The sequence below is a fragment of the Mobula birostris genome, chromosome 5 (assembly GCF_030028105.1).
Source record: "Mobula birostris isolate sMobBir1 chromosome 5, sMobBir1.hap1, whole genome shotgun sequence".
Taxonomy (NCBI): Eukaryota; Metazoa; Chordata; class Chondrichthyes; order Myliobatiformes; family Myliobatidae; genus Mobula; species Mobula birostris.
In genome coordinates this window covers 34,680,816-34,705,366 of record NC_092374.1, presented here as the reverse complement: position 1 = coordinate 34,705,366, position 24,551 = coordinate 34,680,816, and the positions used below count along the sequence as shown (strand labels likewise).

Here is a 24,551-nt window from a genome sequence, read left to right as displayed (position 1 = left end):
AAATGTTGAGGAAGAATCTGCCCTCTTCAAACATTTCAAAATTAGGAGAAACTACATTTACAAAAAGTGCATGAATCCTGTGGTTTTCCTCCAATGGCACGGACTGTCACCAGGATTAGTGTGAAACTGAAATCACTTGGGACACACCTTTAACTTACCATCTTATTTCCATCAGTGTGTTTCAATGCAATTATATTATATAGACCCCTCAACATTAGGAAGAAAGTTCCAAACATAGTTTAGCCTTCAAGTAGTTTATATTAAGAACAAATGCTTTAAAATATGAATCTAATTACAATAAATGAGTTCTACAGCAAACTACATTCTTGGAATAAGGCTCGTTTAATTTATGTCATCCTTACACAAATGCCTTTGCATACAGTGAAAAGTATTTGTTTCTTGTATTTTTTAAACAATATATTCTAAGAAAATTAGTAATATTTCAATGTTATCAAAACAAAAAAAACATTAAAATACAGATAGGGTGGCACCAGAGATCAATGGCCATTCTTTAATTTTCAAATATGAAATAAGATGGACATGAGCATTGCTTTCCAATGTGTTTTATATGACATATGTAAGATAATGTTGGACTTCTTATTAACTATGCAGAATCAAACTCTTGAAAATAACCACAGAAAATGAACTTGCAGCTTGAGTTGAGTGATGCAGATGGTAAAAATAGAAATCTGAAATTAGCTGACCTCTCCATCATAGAGAAATACGATGTGTAAAATAGCTCATGTAAGGAGTATGCTTTGCTCTGATGTACCACTATTTCACAAGTGAGTTGAAGTTAACTCTACTGAAATACATGGAGATTTATTTAAATTGTTCCCTGCATTTTATCTACATACTTGTTTGGTACTATAATTACCAATTACAAAATGTTTATAAAGTATAATGTAAAGTTTAATACCTCAGTACACTGGATGCTTAAAATTTCAACAGATTGGGTAGTCTTCCTATTCTACATTCAGCAATTTTGTAAGATTACAATGTTCATCAGGTAGTTAAGCCTACTGCCGGTCTACCAGTAAGACACAACATGAGTCCAAATGATTTTAAACAAGAGTAATAAAACAAAAAATCTCTCAAACCTAATTACAAATCAAACTTTAGTTTGATCAGAATCAGAATTAGGTTTAACATCAATGACACAGGTCATGAAATTTGTTGTCTTGCAGCAGCAGTACATTGCAATACATAATAACAAAATTATAATGCAAAGAAAGACCAAAAAAAGTTGTTGGCCATTATCTTATGACATATCAATATTGGTATAACACCACACAAAATCAACTGGTCAATACTATGCTGTTAGTACCACTGCAACAAGTTTAAAGTACCATGTGCCACCATGAAGACACTGATTTTTAATCCTAGAAGATGGCTGGTGAAAAGATTCACAAGATTCGAGGCAAGTCACCAAGCAGTTTTCAGTATTTCAATTTATATCAGACTGGAGACATGTCACACCCAGTATTACACAGCCAAGCAGCAGGAGACAAGGCTAGATGAAGTTACACTCTTCAAGTTGAGATCAGACTAATGGTTCACAGGGTGCTTTCATCCCACTACGTGGGTTTGATAGCAAAACAATTAAATCACTTGAAACAAACAAAGCTGCCTCTGGTCTTAGGTAAGTTAATTTTTTAAGATAAATTTGTATATTTCACCAGTATATCTTTGACCAATGATACAGCAGTTGCTGAAATGCAACAATTAAATTGCTGGATTACAATCTATATTCACTTTAACCCATAAGCAGAATGGAAGGTATCCCTTAGCAAACAGGCATTTGCATGTCAGATGCACACATAAAATAAGACAACTCATTGTCAGCATGTACATTTATTTAATGTTTCATTATTTCACCATGATGTGGCACAAACTTAGTCTGATGTACAATGATTACACAAGATTGATGCATATAACCCAAGCTTAATAATAACAAGATCACAATGTCTAAAGTAAAAATAAAGAGGGAAATGGAATGGACATTGTAAGTATTAAAAACAAAAGAGATTATCATTGTTAAATAAGTTCTATGCTTCTAATTTAATTGATCCTATTGTGGCCTGGGCTTCCTTGTATTCCTCAGTTTCTTCCAAATCTTTCTCGCTTTCCTAAACAAGAAGGATATAAAATGCAGAATATTTTAATTTTCCACAAACGTACATGTACTTTGTATAACATCTATAATACTCCAGCTAACAGATTACTGTAAACACTCACAAAACATTTATAACTACAACAGGACTCTACACCATATTGTACAAGACTAGTACATCTACTTCTGTCTCTGCACACTTGACGTGTTCTAACTTGGGATTCTACAAGTTGGATTCTCTGGTGTGATTAGCAGCAAAGATGGTCAAAGTCAAGCTTATTGTCACAAGAACATCGCTATTGATGAGGATAGAAATGATTAATGTTAATCACTACAAATGGTTTTGCAAATGTTTGAACGAAATGTGTGCTTTTCTTTGAATGGGGATTAACACTGTTGAATAGGCTTAGTAGTGAACTGCTGTGACCATTGACTAATTACCAATAAAGAGAACAAAATTCCAACAAAAATCAAAATGATACACTATTAGATTCCAATTGGAATCCAAACAAATTTACAGAGCGAACTCTCAGCCAATTGAAGTCCAAGTTTCAGAAGTAACAGGAGATATAGATAGTCCTGTTCATACAGAAAGGAACTTATTTATAGACCAGTGCACTTATTGCTTTTTCTAAAAACTGAAATTAGAATGTGAATTAATTAGGGGAAAAAAAAACAGAAGAATGGAAGCTCAGCAAGTTTAATGCCCACATAACTGGTCCACCCAGATCAGGAATGAGAACAAAAATTCTTCAACCCGTGTTAAATTAGCTAATTCTAACTAGAGCTAAAAATGACAATGGAACTCCTGGATTAAGATTATATCAGCGAACCAAAGCATCTCCTTGATGTTTGTGGTGGACCAATTAGAATCAGATGAAAACACTAATTAGACAGAGGTGGTGGGCTTCAACATTGAAATTAGAAATGAACAGCAAAGTGTCTAACCTTTTCCTGATTATCAAATTAAATTCTAAACACACCTTAGTACCTCAAAAAGTTACAAAAAATTGAGAAATCTGTAGCAGTTGGAATTGGTGGAACCTCCGCTGGAGGATTTCACAACACTGCAGAACATGAAACTTTTGGGTAACTACAAGATCACTTTGAGTCAATGACACACAAGCACTGCTTAATACCAATTTAAAGTTATGCCTTTGCTACACTTTCATCTTTACCCCAACCAATGCTCAGATAATCATCTTCAACCAATCAGCAAACTACAACAAATAGTCCCAGTTCCTTTAGGACAGACTGGAGAATGTCATTTAATGCTTTCTGTTCAGCATAATTAAATAATAAAACTAATGTAGTTTGTTCAAATTGTGGACATTCAAAGCATAAGAGAAATTTTTTTTCAAATTTTTAGTAAAAAAAGATTAAAATCAGTATACACTATTTAAACTCGATTTATCTGTTTTAGAATTTGATTATTATCAAGTTTGAAGAACACCATTACACACAAACTGGACTTCAAAAGCAACTATTTTCTTCCCTTCCACCAAAACAAGTGTCTAATAATATAAATTACAGATTAACAAGTGACTGTTCATGTTCAAAAATTGCCAATTCTGATAACAAGCAAAGGTGACCCTTAAGATATTACTATGGCTAATTTAGACAGTTTACAGCTAATTTTACATAAAAATGCAAATGAATAAATACACTGAAATGGTTGTAGTCAAATTTCTTTAAAATATGTTTGTGATAACCTAATTATTCTAGGGAACAAGAATATTTAGAAACAGCTGGCATCATCCATTTTCACTAATCCTGTGTTTATTATAGATTCAGAGCTTTTATCCAACCAAGCATACTTTAATAGACTAAACTCCCCTAACATTTACACCTCCATTAAAATTATACTTCACAAAATATCTAAATATCTACTTATTTTATAAAAGTACTTTAACTGCAATTTTCCAAAATTAATATAAATTGCATTGCCTCATGCTTGCCAAGACGAATCTACTGGTTATTTTTTTGTTTAACATGTACGTTCCCTGAACAATTTGAATAATGAAATGCATTTTATTGCAACTTTATTCTTGAACATCTGTGGCAAATTCATTAAATGTTAAAAGATAACTAGATAATGCAAATGAAGCCCCACAACCATAAATTAAGCTGTATATGAACATCGTACATTTTTATTTAGTCGAGTAAAGGAAAAACTAACAGTTATTTCTTTAAGAATCAACGAGAGTAGTTCTTCATTTTCAAAAACAGTACAAAAAGAAAATCAGCTTTATGGCACATCTAGTTCATAGGTTTGAACTGAGCCATAAAATAGTAAAACTTTGGCTTGAAGTTGAGCTTGTAGCAAACAAAACAATATATTATTGTAGGAACTCTGCTAATCTTTTCAATCTAGTGATGTAATATATTCATTGTTCAATACACATACCAGAAAAAAATATTGAAGCTGTGCTTATTGAACTGGCCAAACTAAAAATAAAGCACTCTTACCAATAGTTGTGTAAGATCACCATAGGCAGTTGCCAATCGCCGTTGACAATCTGGAATCATCATACGTGATTCTTGCAAAATTTCCATCTAAAAATAAAAGTATAGAAAATGAGGCTGGAACCAATAAGACCGATAAGATATTATACTTGATGTTTTGAGCTGAACTTTGCAATATTATATCTAAATTCATCAAGATGTCACCATCTTATAAAATCTCACCTATACACTACTTTCAGAAATCTTGCCAATAATTTGACTTCTACTATATCTTTATGAAATGGAAAGACAATTATACCATTGAATAAGTTCAATAAATATATGATAATGAATAATTGTTTTTTCTAATTTGCATTTATAATAATTCTGATACAAAGTATGCTTTGTTTCTATTTTTTAAACAAATGGCTCTATTGTTGACATAAAAAGCTTTCATCTTTGAAGTAATAAAGAAATGCTGTGTTCAAGTAATATCACACAGATAATTACTGCATGAAAAAAGTTATTGAGTTATTGATCGTACTATGTGCTCACTGCAGGAGGTTTAGGCTGTGAAAGACAAAGGTCTACAGGAGCTCAGACAGGACAGCAGAGACCAGCAGGTCCATCTTCACGCTCTTTATCATACATAAGTTATTTCAAAAACCGCACATTAAATTTTTATCTAAACCATTATAATTTTGATCTCATTGGTATGAATTGAAGTAACAAATGCAGCCTTGCCACTACAACGAGAGCTCAACGAAACAGTGCAGCATTAGAAATAGTACAAAGGCTTTAGTTTTGAAGCTTCAGAGAAGTGAAAAGGAGTTCATTCTCCATGTTTAAAGCTTAGGTGTATTGCACCACCTCCTAATTCTGCTTTATTCTTAAGAACTGCTTTCCAAGTAGTTTACTTACTTTATACAGAACAAGCAAAAGCTTTAGTGGTGTAATTGGTGAAAAAGCTCACTGTTTGTCCATAACTAAAAATAATTAAACCTCATATACTCTAAAGATCCAATAATGAAACCAAAGCTATACATTGTATTTTGAACTATCATTGACAAAATGGAATTCTAAAATTGTAAATACATGATATATAGACCATCCTCAACATAGTTTGAGTGACTAACATTTTACTATGAAGAATAAAGTATATTGAAAAATTTACAGTTTCTATTAGTAATCAATTAACATTTTGCCTTTTTAATTGAAGCTATAAGTTAGCTAAACAGTGGTTAAGCAATGAAATACCAAACTATAATACACCAAAAGCAAAAAAAACGTTTCAGGATCTGAGGCACTTTCTTTTGCTGTGTTTTTTCCCCCCTTTTTGCCAGAAAGCAACAAATTTCACAACATATGCCAATGATATTAAACTTGATTCTGATACTGCACATAATTGCGAGAAACAGAAAATAAAGGAGAAATCTGGGAAAGCCCAGCAGATCCAGCAGCAGCTGTACAGACATAAAAACTGAGTCCTGTTCTGATATAACTCAGTTCTTTTCACTCCACGGATGCTATATGATCTGCTGAAATTTTTCTCAGAATTCTTCTGCACTTCTGCAGTCAAGTAATAGAAATTTTAGCCTTACATAATCCACTACTGAAAATCTTAGGATATAGAACAAAAATTGGCTGTTACGAAATGTGTGCAAGAAAAGTAAGTAAGTAAACATTTTTCCATGTCATGTTTCTTATGCATATGCATTTGATGTGGCTTCACTTTATGGAATATTACAATGCAAACCATTAACGTACTGTGGACAGCATTCTAACTAGCTGCATCATCATCTGGAATGGCGGGGTGGGGAGGCAGCACTGCACAAAATCGAATAAGCTACAGAAAGCTGTGAACTCAGTCAGCTCTATCATGGGCACAGCTTTCCCAGTCTCCATGACATCTTCAAGGAGCGATGCTTGAAAAATGTGACATCCATCATTAAGGACCCCCATTACCAGGACATGCCCTCTTCTCACTGCTACCATAAGGGAGAAGGTGCAGGGGCATGAAGGCACACACTCAATGACTCAGGAAGAGCTTCCTTCCCTCCGCCATCAAATTTCTGAATAGACATTGAACTCATGAACACAACCTCACCACTTTTCCCCCCACTTTTTGTACTTATTAAACTTTTTTAATATATACTTTTTACTGTAATTTAGTTTTTATGTATTGCAATGAACTGCTGCGACATAACAACAAATTTCACGACATATGCCAGTGATATTAAACCTGGTTCTGATTATTTAAAAACACAACCACTCCTCCCCAGCCCTACTACTGTAATGTGGGATTTCTTGTATTTCAGATTTCCAGCAACTATTATATTCTGCATCTTTGTTGCAGCACGGCATTTTTGAATCATTTTCCTCTACTCTTTCCCCTTTCCCACCTCTTTCAGAGATTAGCTATTAAAACTCTTCATCACCCTCTTTCAATCCATCACCTCCATCCCCACTTCCCTGCAATTTAAATCAAGCTTGATTTCTAATTTATTGTACTACTTACAGAAATTCATTACCCAAAATGTTAACGATGTTTTTATCTTCTCAGTTACTGCCTGAGCTGCTATATCCTGTATTTTGCCTTTTGATGCCTCCACCACTCCTTAAAAGACAAGAATTATGCAAGATACTTAGTCTCAGCAAGACTATTCATTTATAGTACAGTCGATCAACTGTTCCGGCATTCTATAATTAGGATCTAGCCAAACAGTATTCTGCATTCCGTAGCAAAAAAGCTAGAAATGTGATATTAGTTAAAATATCTATTAGAAAAGTACAATTCTATTAAAACAGAGTCTGTACTTTAAATCTTGGCCCATATTATCTTAATGGAAACTACTAACATAGACAGTTTTTGTGAAGCTAAATATAGAAACAGAAAAATCAGAATGAACTATTTGAATAAAGATACAAAGGGCTGCAGATGCTGGACTCGAACAAAAACAAACTGTTGGTGCAACTCAGTGGACTGAGCGAAGCAGGGTGCCAACCCCAAATGTCAGCTATCCCTTTGTCTCCAAAGATGCTGATTGACCTCATGAGTTCCTCCAAAGTTTAGTTCTTTTGATGTAGCACTGCATCTACATCAATTCCTCCCCCGCCCACTATTTTAAAGGTTCCCTTCTCCATATCTTGACATTTCACCATGTTGAGAGCAACTGTCTTCATCTATGGATAATATACATATGTACACTCATGATTCCTAATTTTTTCTCTCCACTAGCTCTCAAACTATCACTAGCTCTGTGAAATATTATTCTTGAAAGAACACATAGCTCTCTACACCCACAAATGTGTGGCTAGGCACAGTTCAAACACCATCTATAAATTTGCCGATGATACAACTATTGCTGGTAGAATTTCAGATGGTGACAAGGAGGCGTACAAAAGTGAGATGGATCAGCTGGTTGAGTGATGTCACAACAACCACCTTTCACTCAATGTCAGTAGGGCCAAGGAATTGATTGTGGACTTCAGGAAGAGGAATTTGAGGGAACATACACCAGTCCTCAGAGGTATCAGCAGTGGAAAGGGCGAGCAATTTCAAGTTTCTGGGTGTCAACATCTCTGACGATCTATGCTGGGTCCAAAATATTGATGTAATTACAAAGAAGGCACGAAAGTGGCAATATTTCATTAAGAGATTGAGGAGGCTTGGTATGCCTCCAAAGACCCTCACAAATTTCTACAGAAGTACCATGGAGAGCATTCTAACTGGTTGCATTACTGTTTGGTATAGAGGGGCCACTGCACAGGATCAGAAAAAGCAGAAAGTCAGCCAACTCCATCACGGGCATTCATCATTAAGGACCCCCATCACATGCCTTCTTCTCATTATTACCACCAAGGAAGAGGCACAAGAGCCTGAAGACACACACCCAACATTTCAGGAATAGCTTCTTCTGCTCCGCTATCAGATTTATGAATGGACATGAACACTACCTCACTATTTTTCCCTTTTTTTTCCGCATTACTTATTTTTAATATATATCTCTTATAGTTTTTAGTTTATAGTTCATGGTTTAGTTTTTAAAAATTATATATTGCAATCTACTACTGCTGCAAAACATCAAATTTCATGACATATGCCAATGATATAAAACCTCATTCTGAGCTTCCTCAGCTGAGATGATCACAGCCATCATTTTTAGTTCATAACATAAACTGCTCACCAGCTGCAAATTCAAGGTGTCCAAAGGTAACCTTTCAATGCCATCCTCCCCATCTAAGAATGCCTATTTCTACTCCTTTAACATTATCTGCTTCTACCTCAAACTACTTGGTGTAATTATCTCAATTATTCCAATGCTATGCTTGCCAGCCTCCCATTTCGCCAAGCTACAAAGCTAATTCAAAACTGTATTGTGCATATTTCATCCTTTATTCATTCAATTATATGCACTCGAACATTTTCTCTCAGCATATTAAATATAATTTTCATAATTTGGTTATTGTTTCTTTTGCCAGTTTATTGAGAAATATATATTAAGGGATAGGACCTACATGAAAGCAGACAGGGTTGGTTTAAATTAGCATCATGGTCAGCACATACAGGCGGGCTGAAGGTCCTGTTCCTACACTAGACTTTTCTATGTACAATGTAAATTGAATTAGACATTGGCTCAATGGAAGAAGCCAAAGAGGGGTAGTAGAGAATTGCTTCTCCGAGTGAAGGCCTGTGACTAGTGGTGTGCCACAGGGATCAGTGCTGGATCCATTGTTATTTGTCATCTATATCAATGATCTGGATGATAATGTGGTAAATTGGATCAGCAAATTTGCTGATGATACAAAGACTGGAGGTGTAGTAGACAGTGAGGAAGGTTTTCAGAGCCTGCAGAGGGACTTGGACCAGCTGGAAAAATGGCAGATGGAGTTTAATATAGACAAGTGTGAGGTATTGCACATTGGAAGGACAAACCAAGGTAGAACATACAGGGTTAATGGTAAGGCACTGAGGAGTGCAGTGGAACAGAGGGATCTAGGAATACAGATACAAAATTCCCTAAAAGTGGCGTCACAGGTAGATAGGGTCGTGAAGAGAGCTTTTGGTACACTGGCCTTTATTAATCAAAGTATTGATTATAAGAGCTGGAATGTTATGATGAGGTTGTATAAGGCATTGGTGAGGCCGAATCTGGAGTATTGTGTTCAGTTTTGGTCACCAAATTACAGGAAGGATATAAATAAGGTTGAAAGAGTGCAGAGAAGGTTTACAAGGATGTTGCCGGGACTTGAGAAACTCAGTTACAGAGAAAGGTTGAATAGGTTAGGACTTTATTCCCTGGAGCGTAGAAGAATGAGGGGAGATTTGATAGAGGTATATAAAATTATGATGGGTATAGATACAGTGAATGCAAGCAGGCTTTTTCCACTGAGGCAAGGGGAAAAAAAAAAAGAGGACATGGGTTAAGGGTGAGGGGGGAAAAGTTTAAAAGGAACATTAGGGGGGGCTTCTTCACACAGAGAGTGGTGGGAGTATAGAATGAGCTGCCAGACGAGGTGGTAAATGCAGGTTCTTTTTTAACATTTAAAAATAAATTGGACAGATACATGGATGGGAGGTGTATGGAGGGATATGGTCCGTGTGCAGGTCAGTGGGACTAGGCAGAAAATGGTTCGGCACAGCCAAGAAGGGCCAAAAGGCCTGTTTCTGTGCTGTAGTTTCTATGGTTTCTACGGTAATCTCATTCATAGAGCCTCGAAATCTGGTGTCTTGTACACTATTCCCTCCTGTGCCTCATCATTAACAATATAATTCATTGATCCAGATTATACTTTGAACTTTCTACCCATCCTCTTATTTACCTCTAGCTCTCACTCCTTTCTTAAAGTCTTCTTTAAAAACATGACCAAATTTCTGTTCATTTGCTCTAACTTCTGATTATTTTGTAAAGTATGATTGTCAAAGCACAGCCAAATTTTTTATGAGCTATTAAAGCCATGATAAAATGTTATACAAATGAAGGCTGTAATATTTTTGGACTTACATTCAAAACACTTCACAGACATATGTTCTAAAAATGCTTGAAACTGATGTTCTGCATTAAACAATGTGTTTTTTTATCGGAATGCAATGTTTTTCAAATTCATTCCAAAAGATACCAAATTACGACTAATTCTATGCACCAATCCAAAAACTCTAAGACCTGTCCCATGTTAGCCTTTTGCCAGTTTGAATCTACAGGTATATCCTATGATGCAAATCTTATAATTTTTAATTCAAATTCAGAATTTACCTTTTCCATATTGTTTCTTATACAGTACTGTAATGTTAATGAAACCAACTGATTTCATTTTAATCAGGCAACCCACAACTTGAGGTAACTCGCCTTCACTGTTTCAGAATCTCCCAATTCTGCTGCAAGCAGATTTAAAATGCAGGTGTTCCAGTCAGGACTTTATGCTGAGTTTGAGATTGCGGGCGTATTTCTTTGTGAGTAGCACAAAATCTAAAAAGCAAGAGGGGCCTATCAAGGCTTTCTGCAAAGTTTGAGATCAATTGTGTTATTAGGCAATTGGCAAGAGCAAATAAAAGGTAGTTAGGTTTAAGTGGAGTGGCCATTCCAACAATGGTCGGAGTTAGGGTGGGGAACTAAGGCTTTGGCAAGGAGGCACAGGTGAGTACTAGGGAAGAAATGATGAGGTTTCTTTTAATATAGTAGTTAACTAAAGACATATCAAATTACAACTAATTAAATAAAGTAGAGATGCCGGATCAGGTGTTGTGATGTAGCTGCATGATATGGGAGATAGTGGCCTCCACTGTGGTTCCTGATGACCACATCTACAGCAAGCGTTGGTTGCTCAAGGAACTCAGACTCAAAGGTGATGATCTGGAATCTGAGCTTCAAACACAGTGAAGCATCAGGGAGGGGGAAGAGATACCTGGATATGGTGTTTCAGAAGGCAGCTGCACCCATCAGATTAACCAATTCAAATTGTGGACAAGGACAAAGGGCGTAACTGTGAGTGAGGCAGGTAGGGGGCTCCAAGAGCTAGTGTTAGAGAAGGCTCAGCCCTTGAGTTTGCCCAACAGGTCTGAGATAGTTGCTCCCTGTGAGTATGAGTGTGGAGACTGCAGGAAGAATTAAACACATGGCTCAAAGATTGGTGTGGGAGAAGTAGGTTTGAGTTCATGAATTGACACTAGTATTGAGGAAGGAGAAAGCTGTTCCAATAGCAGGGGCTCCACCTGAACTATGCTGGGACTAGGGTGCTGGCAAATCACGTAATTAGGGCTTTAAACTAGATAGTAGGGAGAAGGGGGGCTCTATTGGTAAAAAAATGAAATCAAATTCTTAGAAAGTAACAAAGGATGAGATGTAGAATGCTTGTGGGTAGAGTTAAGAAACTATAAAGGTAAAAAGACCCTGATGGGAGATATACAAACACAAAGCATGTGGAACTCAGCAGGTCAAGCAGCATATATGGAGAGGAATAAAGAGATAACACCTCAGGTTGAGATGCTTCACCAGGACCTTGCGTTTATGATGGGAGTTATATAAAGGCTTTTGAACAGTACGTGGAATACAAATTACAACAGAAGATAGAAAAAGCATGCAAAAAGGACAATGTTACAACAGTCATGGGGGTTTCAATACACAGGTAGTTTGGGAAAATCAGGTCGGTGCTGGATTCCGAGAAAAGGAATTTGTAGAATGCCTACGAATTGGTTTTTTAGAGCAGATTTCCACTAGGGAAAAGGCAATTCTGGTTTGGGTGTAAACCAGATTAGAGAGTTTAAGGCAAAAGAACTGAGAGGCAGTGGTCATTATATGACAGAATTCATCCTGCAGTTTAAAAGGGAGAAGTTAAAATTCAATGTATCAGTATTATAGCTCAGTAAAGGTAGCTACAGAGGCACGAGAGAGGAGCTGGCAGTGGCTTACCAGCAGGGATGAAGGTAAAGCAGCAATGGCTGGAGTTTTTGAGAATAATTCATAAGATGCAGGATCAGTTCATCCCAAAGAAAAATAAGCATTTTAAAGGGAGGATGATACAACCACGGTTGACAAGGGATGTCAAAGACAGCACAAAAGCAAAAATGAGGCCATGCAATACAGCAAAGTTCAGAGGGAAGCTTGCAGATTGGGAAGCTTAAAAAAAAATCAGAAGTCAACTAAAAAGAATACAATAAGAGAAAAGATGAAATATGAAGGTAAGCTAATCAATAATATAAAAGATGATGCCAATACCTAAAGCTTTTCCAAATAACGAATGAAGACAGGCAAGAGTGGACATCAGACCTCTGAGAAAAAGACACTAAAGTAGCAATTAGCATGGTTTCCTTAAGGGGAAATTTTATTTGATAAATCTGTTGGAATTCCTTGAGCAAATAACAAGCAGGATAGACAAAGGAGAGTCAACAGATGCTGTTTACTTAGATTTTCAGAAGGCTTTGACAATGTGCCACACAACGAGGCTGCTGAACAAGACCTTGTGGTATTACAGGAAAGATACTAGCATGGACAGAAGGTTGGCTGACTGGCAGAAAGCAAAGAGTGGGAATAAGGGGGTCTTTTCCAGTTGCCTAGTGGTGCTCTACAGGTGTTAGTATTGGGTCTGCTACTTTTCACATTATATATTAAACTGAATGACAGAAGTAATGACTTGGTGACCAAGTTTGCAGATAGTACACAGATAGGTGTATAGTAAAAGGAATGAAGGCATAGACTATTTTGCTAATGTGTAGGTGCAAAGTGAAAGTGCAAAGATGGAGTCAATATTAAGGAAAACAAATGCTATGTCAGCATTCATATCAAGTGAAGTAGAATATAAAAGCAAGGATGTAATGCTTTATAATCTCAGAAAGAATGTACTGTCATTGGAGGGAGTCCAGAGGAGGTTCAGAAGGATGATTCCAGGAATGGAGGGGTTAACATATGATGAGTGTTTGGCAGCTTTGGGTCTGTACTCACTGGAATTTAGTAGAATGCATGGGGATCTCATTAAAACCTACCAAATGTTGAAAGGACTAGATATGGTGGCTGTGGAGAGGATGTTTCCTGTGGTGGGAGTATCCAGAACTAGACAGCACAGTCTCAAAATTGAGGGGTGCCCCTTTAGAACAGAGGTAAGGAGGAACTTTTTTTTAGCCAGAGAGTAGTAAACCTGTGGAATGCTCTGCTACAGACTGCAGTGGAGGCCAAGTCCGTGAGTGTATTTAAGGTGGAAGTTGATAGCTTCCTGATCAGACAGGGCATCAAAGGATATGGCCAGAAGGCAGGTGTATAGGGTTGAGTAGGATCGGGGATCAGCCACAGTGGAATGACAGAGCAGACTTGACGGGCTGAATGGCCTAATTCTGCTCACGTCTTATGGTCTTATAATGCTTTGGTCAGACCACATCTGGGGTACTGTGAGCTGGTTTGGGCCCTATATCTAAGGAAGGATGCACTGGCAGTGGAGAGGGTCCTGGGAGGCTTACATGAATGATCCCAGGCTTGATGGCTCTGGGCTTATACTTGCTGAAGTTTATAAGAATGGGGAGGGGGAATGAAACATACCAAATATTGGAAGGCCCTGATAGAGTGGACATGGAGAGGGTATTTCCAATAGTGGAAGTGTCTAGGACGAGAGGCCTCAGAAAGAATGTCTCTTTAGAACAGAGATGAGCATTTTCTTTAGCCAGAGGGTGGTGAATCTGTGAAGGTCAGGTCACTGGGTACATTTAAAGTGGAGGTTGATAGGTTATTGATTAGTGTGGGTGTCAAAGGTTACAAGGAGAAGGCAGGAGATTGGGGTTGAGGGGAAAAATAAATCAGCTATGACAAAATAATGGAGCAGACTCAATGGGCCAAATGGCCTATTTCTGCTTCCATGTCCTATGATTATCTGTGGTATTACTCAGTTTTTCCTTTCCCCTATAGCACAGCCTGTTAAACATAGCAAATAACAACGAACTTTGCCAATTTTACATCCTTTTGTTTCCAACTCTATAACTCACCTACTGTACATCATAGCTTTTATTCTTATTTTCTCTCTAACTGCCCCCACTAAACTGGATGGTGTCTGTAATATATCCCCAAGGCAACCCCGGCAATGTCCTTTCAAATATTCCTCATCCATTCCTTTAGCACTCTCTCTCCGCAACTAAAGAACAACTTCTCTATCAGTTCTGACTGAAGGGTCTACAACCAAAGAGTTTCTTTTTACTTGTATTGAAGGACCTGCTGAGCATTTCCAGCATTTCCTTTTTTTTAAAATCACAAATTTCTTAACGTAGACAAAAAGAAAATGAAATATTGTATATGCATATTAATTACAAGTTTAATAATTCTTAAAATACCTGTAGCAGGAAAATGACAAATGTAAATGTTATACTAAATACAAATGTACAATGGATCATAAAAAGGTCTCTGAACATTAACCTTAATCTTAACATGGGCAATGGAATGGCAAATGTTCAGCAGGTTAGTGCTACTGCTGTATACTCTTAAGACTTGGGTTCAATCTTGACTTTGGGTGCTGTAAATAATAAGACACCAAGTCACTAACTGTGACCATCAAGCCAAAGACAGTACCACACTACACACAACCTCCTTGAGCAAGTACTTCCCGCCACCTCTCTCAACTCACCCAGCATCACTACAAATACATATCACCTTTTTGACATCTAATAAGGATCCCTACAACTAAAGCTAACAGCAATCATGCCAAACCCATTATCCAGCAATTCTGCTACCATCATTTCTCATGGCAACCATCTAACCAAACTCTCGAAGTCTGTGCATTTTAATTTTGCCTTGATGAGATTCGGATCATGTATTAGGTAGCATCTAATTTCTTTTCCACAATGCTACCCTTCCTTTGTCCTGAAATTTCTCATTCCCAACTTTGTTACTTCTAGGCTTGATTATACCCAATGCTCAGCTGGATAACGTTCTACTTTACAACCTTCATAAACTTGGATCATTTAAAAATACTCTGTCAACATAATCCACACCATGCCATCATTCATGTTCTTCATGTTTTTCTATACATCAATTAAAAAATTTATGGCCTTCCGCTCTCTACTTCCCCAATTTGTTCAGTCCCACAACCTTCTGTTATTTCAATGTGTTTTAAATTCTGCCTTCTTGAAAATCACTGATACTAAATTGCTCTACTTATGGCTGCTACACTTTCAGCTATGCAAGGACTGGAATTCCCGTATTAAACATTTTTTTAAGATCACGCATGACATGATGTTATAATTGACCTCTGTTACTGGGTTTTACAGAACAAAGAAGTTGTGATCAATACCTTTTTATTGCTAGAGAATATATGTATACACAGTGGAAGAGTTTGACTACTACCTATGCTCATCCTCTAGACTCAGACACAGAAATGGGAGATGGGTGTCTGTGTAATATAGTAGTTATTATTTAAAGATTTAAATTGGGAACTGATGAGCATCTTCCCCTAGGGATTGTGCAGGTTCAGATACTATTCATTATCTTTTGTTAATCAATATCTTGAAGTTACACGAAGGATAGTATATAATACCATAGGAAAAGTAACTTAAAAATTCAGAATAACTAATCGATACATGTTTATTACAAGACTGTATTCTGTGTGATGTAGAGCAAAACGTGGTTTCAATTAGGCCATTAAGATTCTGTACACACAGACTAAGCAGATAGTCCCTTTTAATTCAACAAGCACCAAAGGATATGTGTATTGTGTTATGCCTAGTTTGCAAATAAATATTTATTTCTCAATCGATATTTGTCAGGTCAAGTCTGGTGTTTATAATAACAAAAAAAAAACTTATAGTGATAAGGAATAATACTCAAGTTACAATCAACAAAGAATATACATGAATTGCCATCTACTGGTGTGGTAGCATATGACACAAAGACCACATAACAAACATGAACAAAGCAATTCATCCGCCACAGTCCACCTAAATGTATGAATAACCTTAATTTCCATAATTCTTCAGTATCCTTTACCATGAAGTTGCCTGAAACAGTATGTAATGTGAAGATCCAAATGTTACGAACCCACAGGTTTCATTTACTGTGGACTGTTATTTTAAGAGCGCCTAAGTGATGCGGGACTATGATGTTGTTCACTGACTGACTTGAAGCTTGTTTAACTTTAAAATGGGGGGAGGAGGGGAGGGGGGGAGGAGGGGAGGAGGGGAGGGGAGGGGGAGGGGAGGGGGAGGGGAGGGGGAGGGGGAGGGGGGAGGGGGGAGGGGGAGGGGAGGGGAGGGGGAGGGGAGGGGGGAGGGGAGGGGAGGGGGGAGGGGAGGGGAGGGGGGAGGGGAGGGGGAGGGGGGAGGGGAGGGGGAGGGGGAGGGGGGAGGGGGAGGGGGGAGGGGGAGGGGGGAGGAGGAGGGGGGAGGAGGAGGGGGGAGGAGGAGGGGGGAGGGGGAGGGGGAGGGGGAGGGGGAGGGGGAGGGGGGGGGGAGGGGGGGAGGAGGGGGGGAGGAGGGGGGGAGGAGGGGAGAATGAACGACCGCTTGCTGAAACTTCAGCTGGTTACTGCGATAGTTCGAAACTCTCTTATGCCCACAAGGGTGGGTTAAATATCTGCACACGGTGCACTACGAATGGGTGTCTGTCACTTCGTATAATCCAAAGGAGTAGATTTTGTCTGGGATATCCTGTGGAGACCATTTATGTGCTAACCCTTGCCTGGGTATGTTGTGTGGTAATCCCTTGAAAATTATATTCCTGTGACAGATCACTTTCGGTGATAATTCGTATGTGGATTTGGAACGACCCGACGGACAAGATCTACAGCAACTGTTATCTCATTTTACCATCGTTGAATCTGTGGAATACTTTTGTTTACCTGTGGAATTCGATGTAACCACCTTTTCTCTACATTTCACCCTAGATTACAAATATCTCTCTCTTATCATTCATTCTGTGGATGAACTGAACTTTCCTACTTTACAATCTCAAGACTCTAAGCTTTGTTTCCCCAAGCTTAACTTAGTTTGGGAGCTATATTACACACATATATATACATAACACTGTTAACATTTGTTTATCTTGGTTAAGTTACGATATTATAAGTAGGTACTAATGAAGATAGTGGTTTTAGCATTAAAACCTGACTCAGTGTGAAATCTCTTGCTGCTGGTTTATTTTTAAAAGGTTACAGTAAGTAACAATATCAAATATTGAACATGTTTATATTCTGCTAATATGAATAAAGCAAACAAGTTGATTTACCTTTCACCTGAATTTCAAACAGTTGAATTAAGTTGGTATGATTATCAATGGCACCAAGGGATTGCAATGAAGTTGTACACAGTCTTGAATAAGTAGATGCATTCATAAATGAGCAATGTCAAATATGGAACAGAACGACTATGGTATACATCCAAGGCTAGGTACGCCTGTCTGCTTCACAACAGTAAAGTGAGATCAATACACATGCTTTAAATTATGCAAGTTAGTTATGCCTTTTTGGAGTACACAAGCATGAGTACAGGAGCAACAGCTTTTTACAATTCAACTAATGACTTTGATGAAGACATCAAACATACTTTAATAATTTTTTTCTGGTGATATAAGTTTAGGAAGCAAAGTAAAACGTTTGTAAAAAGATATACATAATTTAGTAAGCAGGCAAAAACTTGTTAGATAGAATAATAATTTGGGGGAAAACAAGGTTACCCACTTTTGGTTGCATAGGAAAAATAAAATATTGTTTAAATGCAAGAAACTACACACCGCTGCTGTTCGAAGGGATCTGGTAGTAAAAATGAACTCAAAAAGTTAGCATGGAGGTAAAACAAGTAATTTGGAAGCTTGCAAGAGTAATGAATCAGCCATGATGGAATGGTGGAGTAGACTCATTGGGCTGAATGGCCTAATTGTGCTCCTCTGTTTTATGGTCTTAAGGCAGATAGAACGTTGTCCTTTATTGAAGTGTACTGAAATATAAAAGGGAAGCTTTAATGAAACTTTACAAAATATTTTGAGACTTTACCTGGGAGTTCAGTGAACAGTATTGGTCTCCATTTTTAAAAGAATATACTTGCATTGCAGGGTATGTAGAGCAGGTTCACTAGGTTAATTGATGGGATGAAGGACTTAGCATATGAAGAAAGATTGTTCCAATACTTGTTAGTGGATAGAATAATCTGAAATGATCTTATTGAAGTAATATTCCATGAGGGCTTGACAGTTAGAAGCCGAGACTGAGGAACTACAGGGTATTGATTCAGAATGAGAGGTTACTCATGAAAGAATGCAGAAATTGAAAATACGATATTAGAACAATAATGCTCGAACCACTCCTGCATTTAAAGTTACTATTTTATAGATTTGCTAAGTATGTCCGGAGAAAAAGAATCTCACGGTGATACGTGGTGACATGTATATGCCACATACAAATTTTACTTTGAACTCTGGCTAGACCACACGGAGTACTATGTTCATTTCTGGTCTTCTCATTATAGAAATGTGGTGGAAGCTTTAGAGACTGCAGAAGACATTTACCAAAATGGTGCCAGAATTAGAGAACATATCATATGAGGAAAGATAGAGTGAGCTCTGAATTTTCTCTTTGGAGCTAAGGAGGATGGAAGGAGACTTGGAAATGTATAAAATGATAAGAGACAGAGTGGACAGCCAGCAGCCTTTTTTCAATGCAATAATGGCTAATATGAGTGGACATACTTTGAAGGTGATTGGAGGGAAGAATAGGGGGTGGGGTTGTCAGATGTAGAGTTTCTTTCTTTTACACAGAATGCCAAGTGCATGGAATGCACTGTTGGAGTTGGTAATAAAGGAATTAGGGACACTTAAGAGATTCTTAGGCACATGGATGAAAGAAAAATGTTGGACTATGTGGGAAGAAAAGATTAGACTGATCTTAGCTAGGTTAAGAGATCAGTACAACATTGTGATCGAAGAGCCTGCACTGTTCTTGAACAGAAAACTGTACTGAAGAAAAGGTCCTTTGGCTCAAACTGCTGTGTTGTGCTGAACCAAATAAATAAGTAATAAAATGGCCAACTAAACTAATCCCTTATGCCTACAAAATGTCCATATCCCTCCATTTTCCTCACATTCATGTGCCTATCTAAACATCTCTTAAACATCCTTAATGACCTGCTTCTGTGAACACCCTGGGCAGCACATCCAGACACCCATCACTCTATATTAAAAAAGAACTTGCCTCTCATATCTCCTTTAGAATTACCCCCTCACCCTAAATACATGCCGTCTGGTATTAAACATTTAAGCCTCGGGAAAAAGATACTGTCTATCTACTCTATCTACAGTGTCTATAAAAAGCATTCACCGCCCCCTCTTGGAAGTTTTCATGTTTTTTTTTATTGTTTTACAACATTGAATCACAGTGGATTTAATTTTGATTTTGTGACACTGATCAACAGAAAAAAACCTCTTGTGTTTAAGTGAAAACAAAGCAGATCTCTACAAAGTGATCTAAACTAAATACAAATATAAAACACAAAATAATTGATTGCCTAAGTACTCACCCTCTTCAAGTCAGTATTTAACAGATGCACCTTTGGCAGCAATTGCAGCCTTGAGTCTCGATCAGCTTTGCACATCTGGAGACTGGAATTTTTCCCCCATACTTCTTTACAAAACTGCTCAAGCTCTGTCAGATTGCATGGGGATCATAAGCGAACAGTCCTTTTCAAATCCAGCTACAAATTCTCAATTGGATTGAGATCTAGTCTCTGACTTGACCACCCCAGGACATTCACCTTGTTGTTTTTTTAGCCATTCCTGTGTAGTTTTGGCTTTATGCTTGGGATCATTGTCTTGCTGGAAAACAAATCTTCTCCTAAGTCACAATTCTCTTGCAGACTGCATCAGGTTTTCCTCCAGGATTTCCCTGTATTTTGCTGCATTCATTTTACCATCTACCTAAACAAACCTTCCAGGGGCTGCAGTAGTGAAACATCCCCACAGTATGTTGCAGCCACCACCATGCCTCACAGTAGGGATGATGAGTTTTTGATGATGTGCTGTGTTTACACCAAGCATAGCATTTAGTGTGATGGACAAATAGTTTAGTTTTTGTTTCATCAGACCATAGAACCTTCTTCCAGCTGACTTCAGAGTCTATAAGACCATAAGACAAAAGAACAGAATTAAGCCATTTGGCCCATTGAGTCTTCTCTACCATTCAATTATGACTGATCCTTTTTCCCCTCCTCCTCAACCCCATTTCCCAGCCTTCGCCACATAACCTTTGATGCCGTTTCTAATCAAGAACCTATCAATCTCTGCCTTAAATACCCCCAACGACCTGGCATCCACAGCTGCACGTGGCAACAAATTCCACAAATTCACCACCATCTGGTTAAAGAAATTTCTCCACATCTGTCTTGAGTGGATGCTCTTCTATCCTGAGGCTGTGCCCTCTTGTCCTAGATTCTCCCACTATGGGAAACATCCTTTCCACATCTACTCTGTCTAGGCATTTCAACATTCGAAAGGTTTCAATGAGATCTCCCCTCATCCTTCTAAATTCCAGCGAGTACAGACCCAGAGCTATCAAATGTTCCTCGTATGATAACCCTTTCTTTCCTGGAATCATCCTTGTGAACCTCCTCTGGAACCTCTCCAATGCCAGCACATCTCTTCTAAGATGAGGAGCCCAAAACTGTACACAATACACAAGGTGAGACCTCATCAGTGCCTTATACAGCCTCAGCATCACACCCCTGCTCTTATATTCTAGACCTCTTGAAATGAATGCTAACATTGCATTTGCCTTCCTCACCACTGACTCAACTTGCAAGTTTGTCCTGTGTTTTCTTGTGATATCATTCTGGAGGAACGCTGTATCATTTTTTTATGCATGCATTTCTAAATGACAATAAACGAGGACCGAGTGTCCTCATAATCTAAAAAAAAAAGTTAACTCCCAAGTCCCTTTACATCTCAGATTTTTGAATTTTCTCCCCGTTTAGAAAACAGACTGCACATTTATTTCTAGTACAATAGTGCATGACCATGCATTTTCCAACATTGTATTTCAATTGCCACTTTGTTGCCCATTCTCCTAATCTGTCTGTCCTTCTGCATCCAACCTGTTCCCTCAGCACTACCTGTCCCTCCACCAATCTTCGTATCATCCGCAAACCTGGCAACAAAGCTATCTATTTTATCATCTAAATCATTTTTTATACAGCATAAAAAGAAGTGGCCCCAAAACCTACCCCTCTGGAACACCACTGGTCACTGACAGCCAACCAAATAAAGACCCTTTTATTCCCACTCGCTGCCTCCAACCAATCAGCCAATGATCCAAGTAAGGATGATCCAACCACCTTAGTAACTTTTCTGTCGTACCATGGGCTCTTAACTTCGTAAACAGCCTCATGTGCAGCACCTTGTCAAAGGCCTTCTGAAAGTCCAAATCTACGACATCCACTACATCCCCTTCATCTATCATACTTGTAATCTCCTCAAAGAATTCCAACAGGTTCGTCAGGCAGGATTTTCCCTGAAGGAAACCATGCTAACTTTGTCCTATCTTGTCCTGCGTCATCAAGTACTCCATCACCTCGTCCTTAACAATTGACTCCAACATCTTCCCAACCACTGTGGTCAGGCTAACTGGTCTATAGTTTCCTTTCTGCTATCCTCCTCCTTTCTTAAAGAGTGGAGTGACATTTGCAATTTTCCAGTCCTCTGGCACCATGCCAGAGTACAATGATTTTTGAAAGGTCATTTCTAATACCACCACAATCTCCAGCACTACCTCTTTCAGAATCCTAGGGTGCAGTTCATCTGGTTTGGGTGACTTATGTACTTTTAGGTCTTTCAGCTTTTTGAGCACCTTCTCCCTTGTAAGATTAACTGCACACACTTCTCTTCCTTCACACACTATAACATCTGGCACACTGCTAGTGTGTTCCACGGTGAAGACTGATGCAAAATACTCATTTACAGGTTTCCCCCGCCATCCGAAGGTAGAGCGTTCCTATGAAATGGTTCGTAAGCTGGAATGTCGTAAAGCGAAGAAGCAATTACCATTTATTTATATGGGAAAATTTTGTGAGCGTTTGCAGACCCAAAAATAACCTACCAAATCATGCCAAATAACACATAAAACCTAAAATAATAGTAACATATAGTAAAAGCAGGAACGATATGATAAATGCACAGCCTATATAAAGTAGAAATACTTTTCCACAATCATTGCCGGCACTGTTCTCCGTAGCAAAAATCTCACGCAAGCGCTCTCGGCAGAAAATCTCATGCAAGCGCTGTTGGCAAAAACACTCTCTCCAGTAACCTTTAATCTATGAAGCTGCCAAATTATACCAAATAACACGTAAAAATACACAGCCTATATAAAGTAGAAATAATGTATGTACAGTGTAGAATCACTTTACGGGAATCCGGAAGACAATTTGCCGAGCACACTGATGACGGTGTGTTAGACTGAGTCGTCAGATTTTGGGTGGTGCAGTGGCCCCCACCCTCCGGGCCACCGACCAGTACCAATCCGCGAAGCATACAAGGGTACAGCGGTAGCCTGGAGGCACCCAGCACATCTTTAAGAAAAAAAGCCGAAATAAATATGCTAATTAATTAGGTGCCGCCTGGCACGTAATTGTCGGCCCAGATCAGAGGCGACGCAATCAGCAATCACCTCTGATCAGGGCCGATATTTACGTGCCGGGCGGCACCTAATTAATTAGCATGTTTATTTTGGCTTTTCTCTTAAAGATGTGCTGTGTGCCTCCCGGCTACCGCTGCATTCTCCGCGAATTGGTATCTGTCCGCAGCCTGGGGGTTGGAGTGATGGAACACTGGGGTGTCATCTCATCATCGTCTGTTTCCATTAGGGCAGGCAGGTCATCTTCTCCTATGTCTGCCTGCCTCGATGTCGAAGGTCGAGGTTTGCCGTCTGCTGTGGCTGATGTGGAAGGCTTGCTTAACTGCTGAGCCTCGCGCATTTTTCTATCATACAGTTCTTTGTAAATAAATCTTGCAAATAAGCCCTAAACCGACGTACCATTTCAAAATTAACGTCGTACTTTATCATTGAAATGAAAATCTCACGTAGTTGCTTCACGTTCAGTTCCTGGATGACTTCACTTTTGCTATTGAATTCAGTTTCGATTGTTATCCTTTCCTCTTCCAATTGCATCAGCTCTTTATCTATCAGTTCTTGGTCTTCAACATCATCTTTGTCAACTTCCACAAGCCAAACTCACTTTGTCCTTGCTTCATTCACCACGATCGAAACGCTTAATTATGCCTAGTTTTACGCTAAGTGTAACACCCTTACGAGCTCTTTTAGGCTTTTCCAATATCTTAGAACTCATCTTGCTAACGGCTGCTCACAGGCATGTGTTTAAGCAATGGCGGTGAGAATGCAGTTCTGAAACCGGGGGAAAGCGGATGCTCGGGGTGCGCGCTGCTTTTCCCCGCGTGCTGCCTTTCTTCGTAACAGTGAAAACACCTTTCGTTAGTGAAAACAGGGAACTAACGTAGGTCTTTCGTAACAGTGAGGTTTCGTAAGGCGAACGTTCGAAAAGTGTGGGACACCTGTAGTTCATCTGCCATCTCCTTGCTCCCTGTTATTATTTTTTCTACCTCATTTTCTAGCAGTCCTATAGCCACTCTCATCTCTCTTCTATTTTTTAAAAACATACTTGAAAAGCCTTTACTATCCACTTTGATATTATTAGCTAGCTTGTTTTCATATTTCATCTTTTCCCTTCTAATGATTCTTGTAGTTGCTCTCTGTAGGTTTTTAAAAACTTCCCAATCCTCTATCTTCCCACTCTTTTTGATTCTAGTTTCCTAACCTTTATATACTTCTCCTTTTTCTTCTTCACTAATTTATCAGTTCCCCCGACATCTAAGGTTCTCTTAGCTTGCTATCCTTGATCTTCCTTCTGACTGGAACTTACCTATCTTGTACTCTGTGCAGTTAGTCTTTAAATGCCCTCCACGTGTCAGTTGTAGACTTGCCCAAAAACAGTGTTCCCAACTAACTCTCTCTAGTTCCCGCCTAATGCTCT

At 38.5% G+C, this 24,551-nt stretch overlaps 1 protein-coding gene across 1 annotated transcript in view; it reads right to left on the bottom strand.

The window, feature by feature from the left end:
* Positions 1–801: 801 nt before the first annotated feature.
* The window catches only part of tbca (tubulin cofactor a), an 83,124-nt gene continuing 59,374 nt past the window's right edge, over positions 802–24,551 (bottom strand). The window contains exons 3-4 of the mRNA XM_072257145.1: positions 4,583–4,669; positions 802–2,129 (exon numbers count right to left, since the gene is read on the bottom strand). Of these exons, the coding sequence (XP_072113246.1) occupies positions 2,049–2,129; positions 4,583–4,669 (168 nt within the window). The 3' untranslated portion in view covers positions 802–2,048. The remainder of the gene's footprint in view (positions 2,130–4,582; positions 4,670–24,551) is intronic.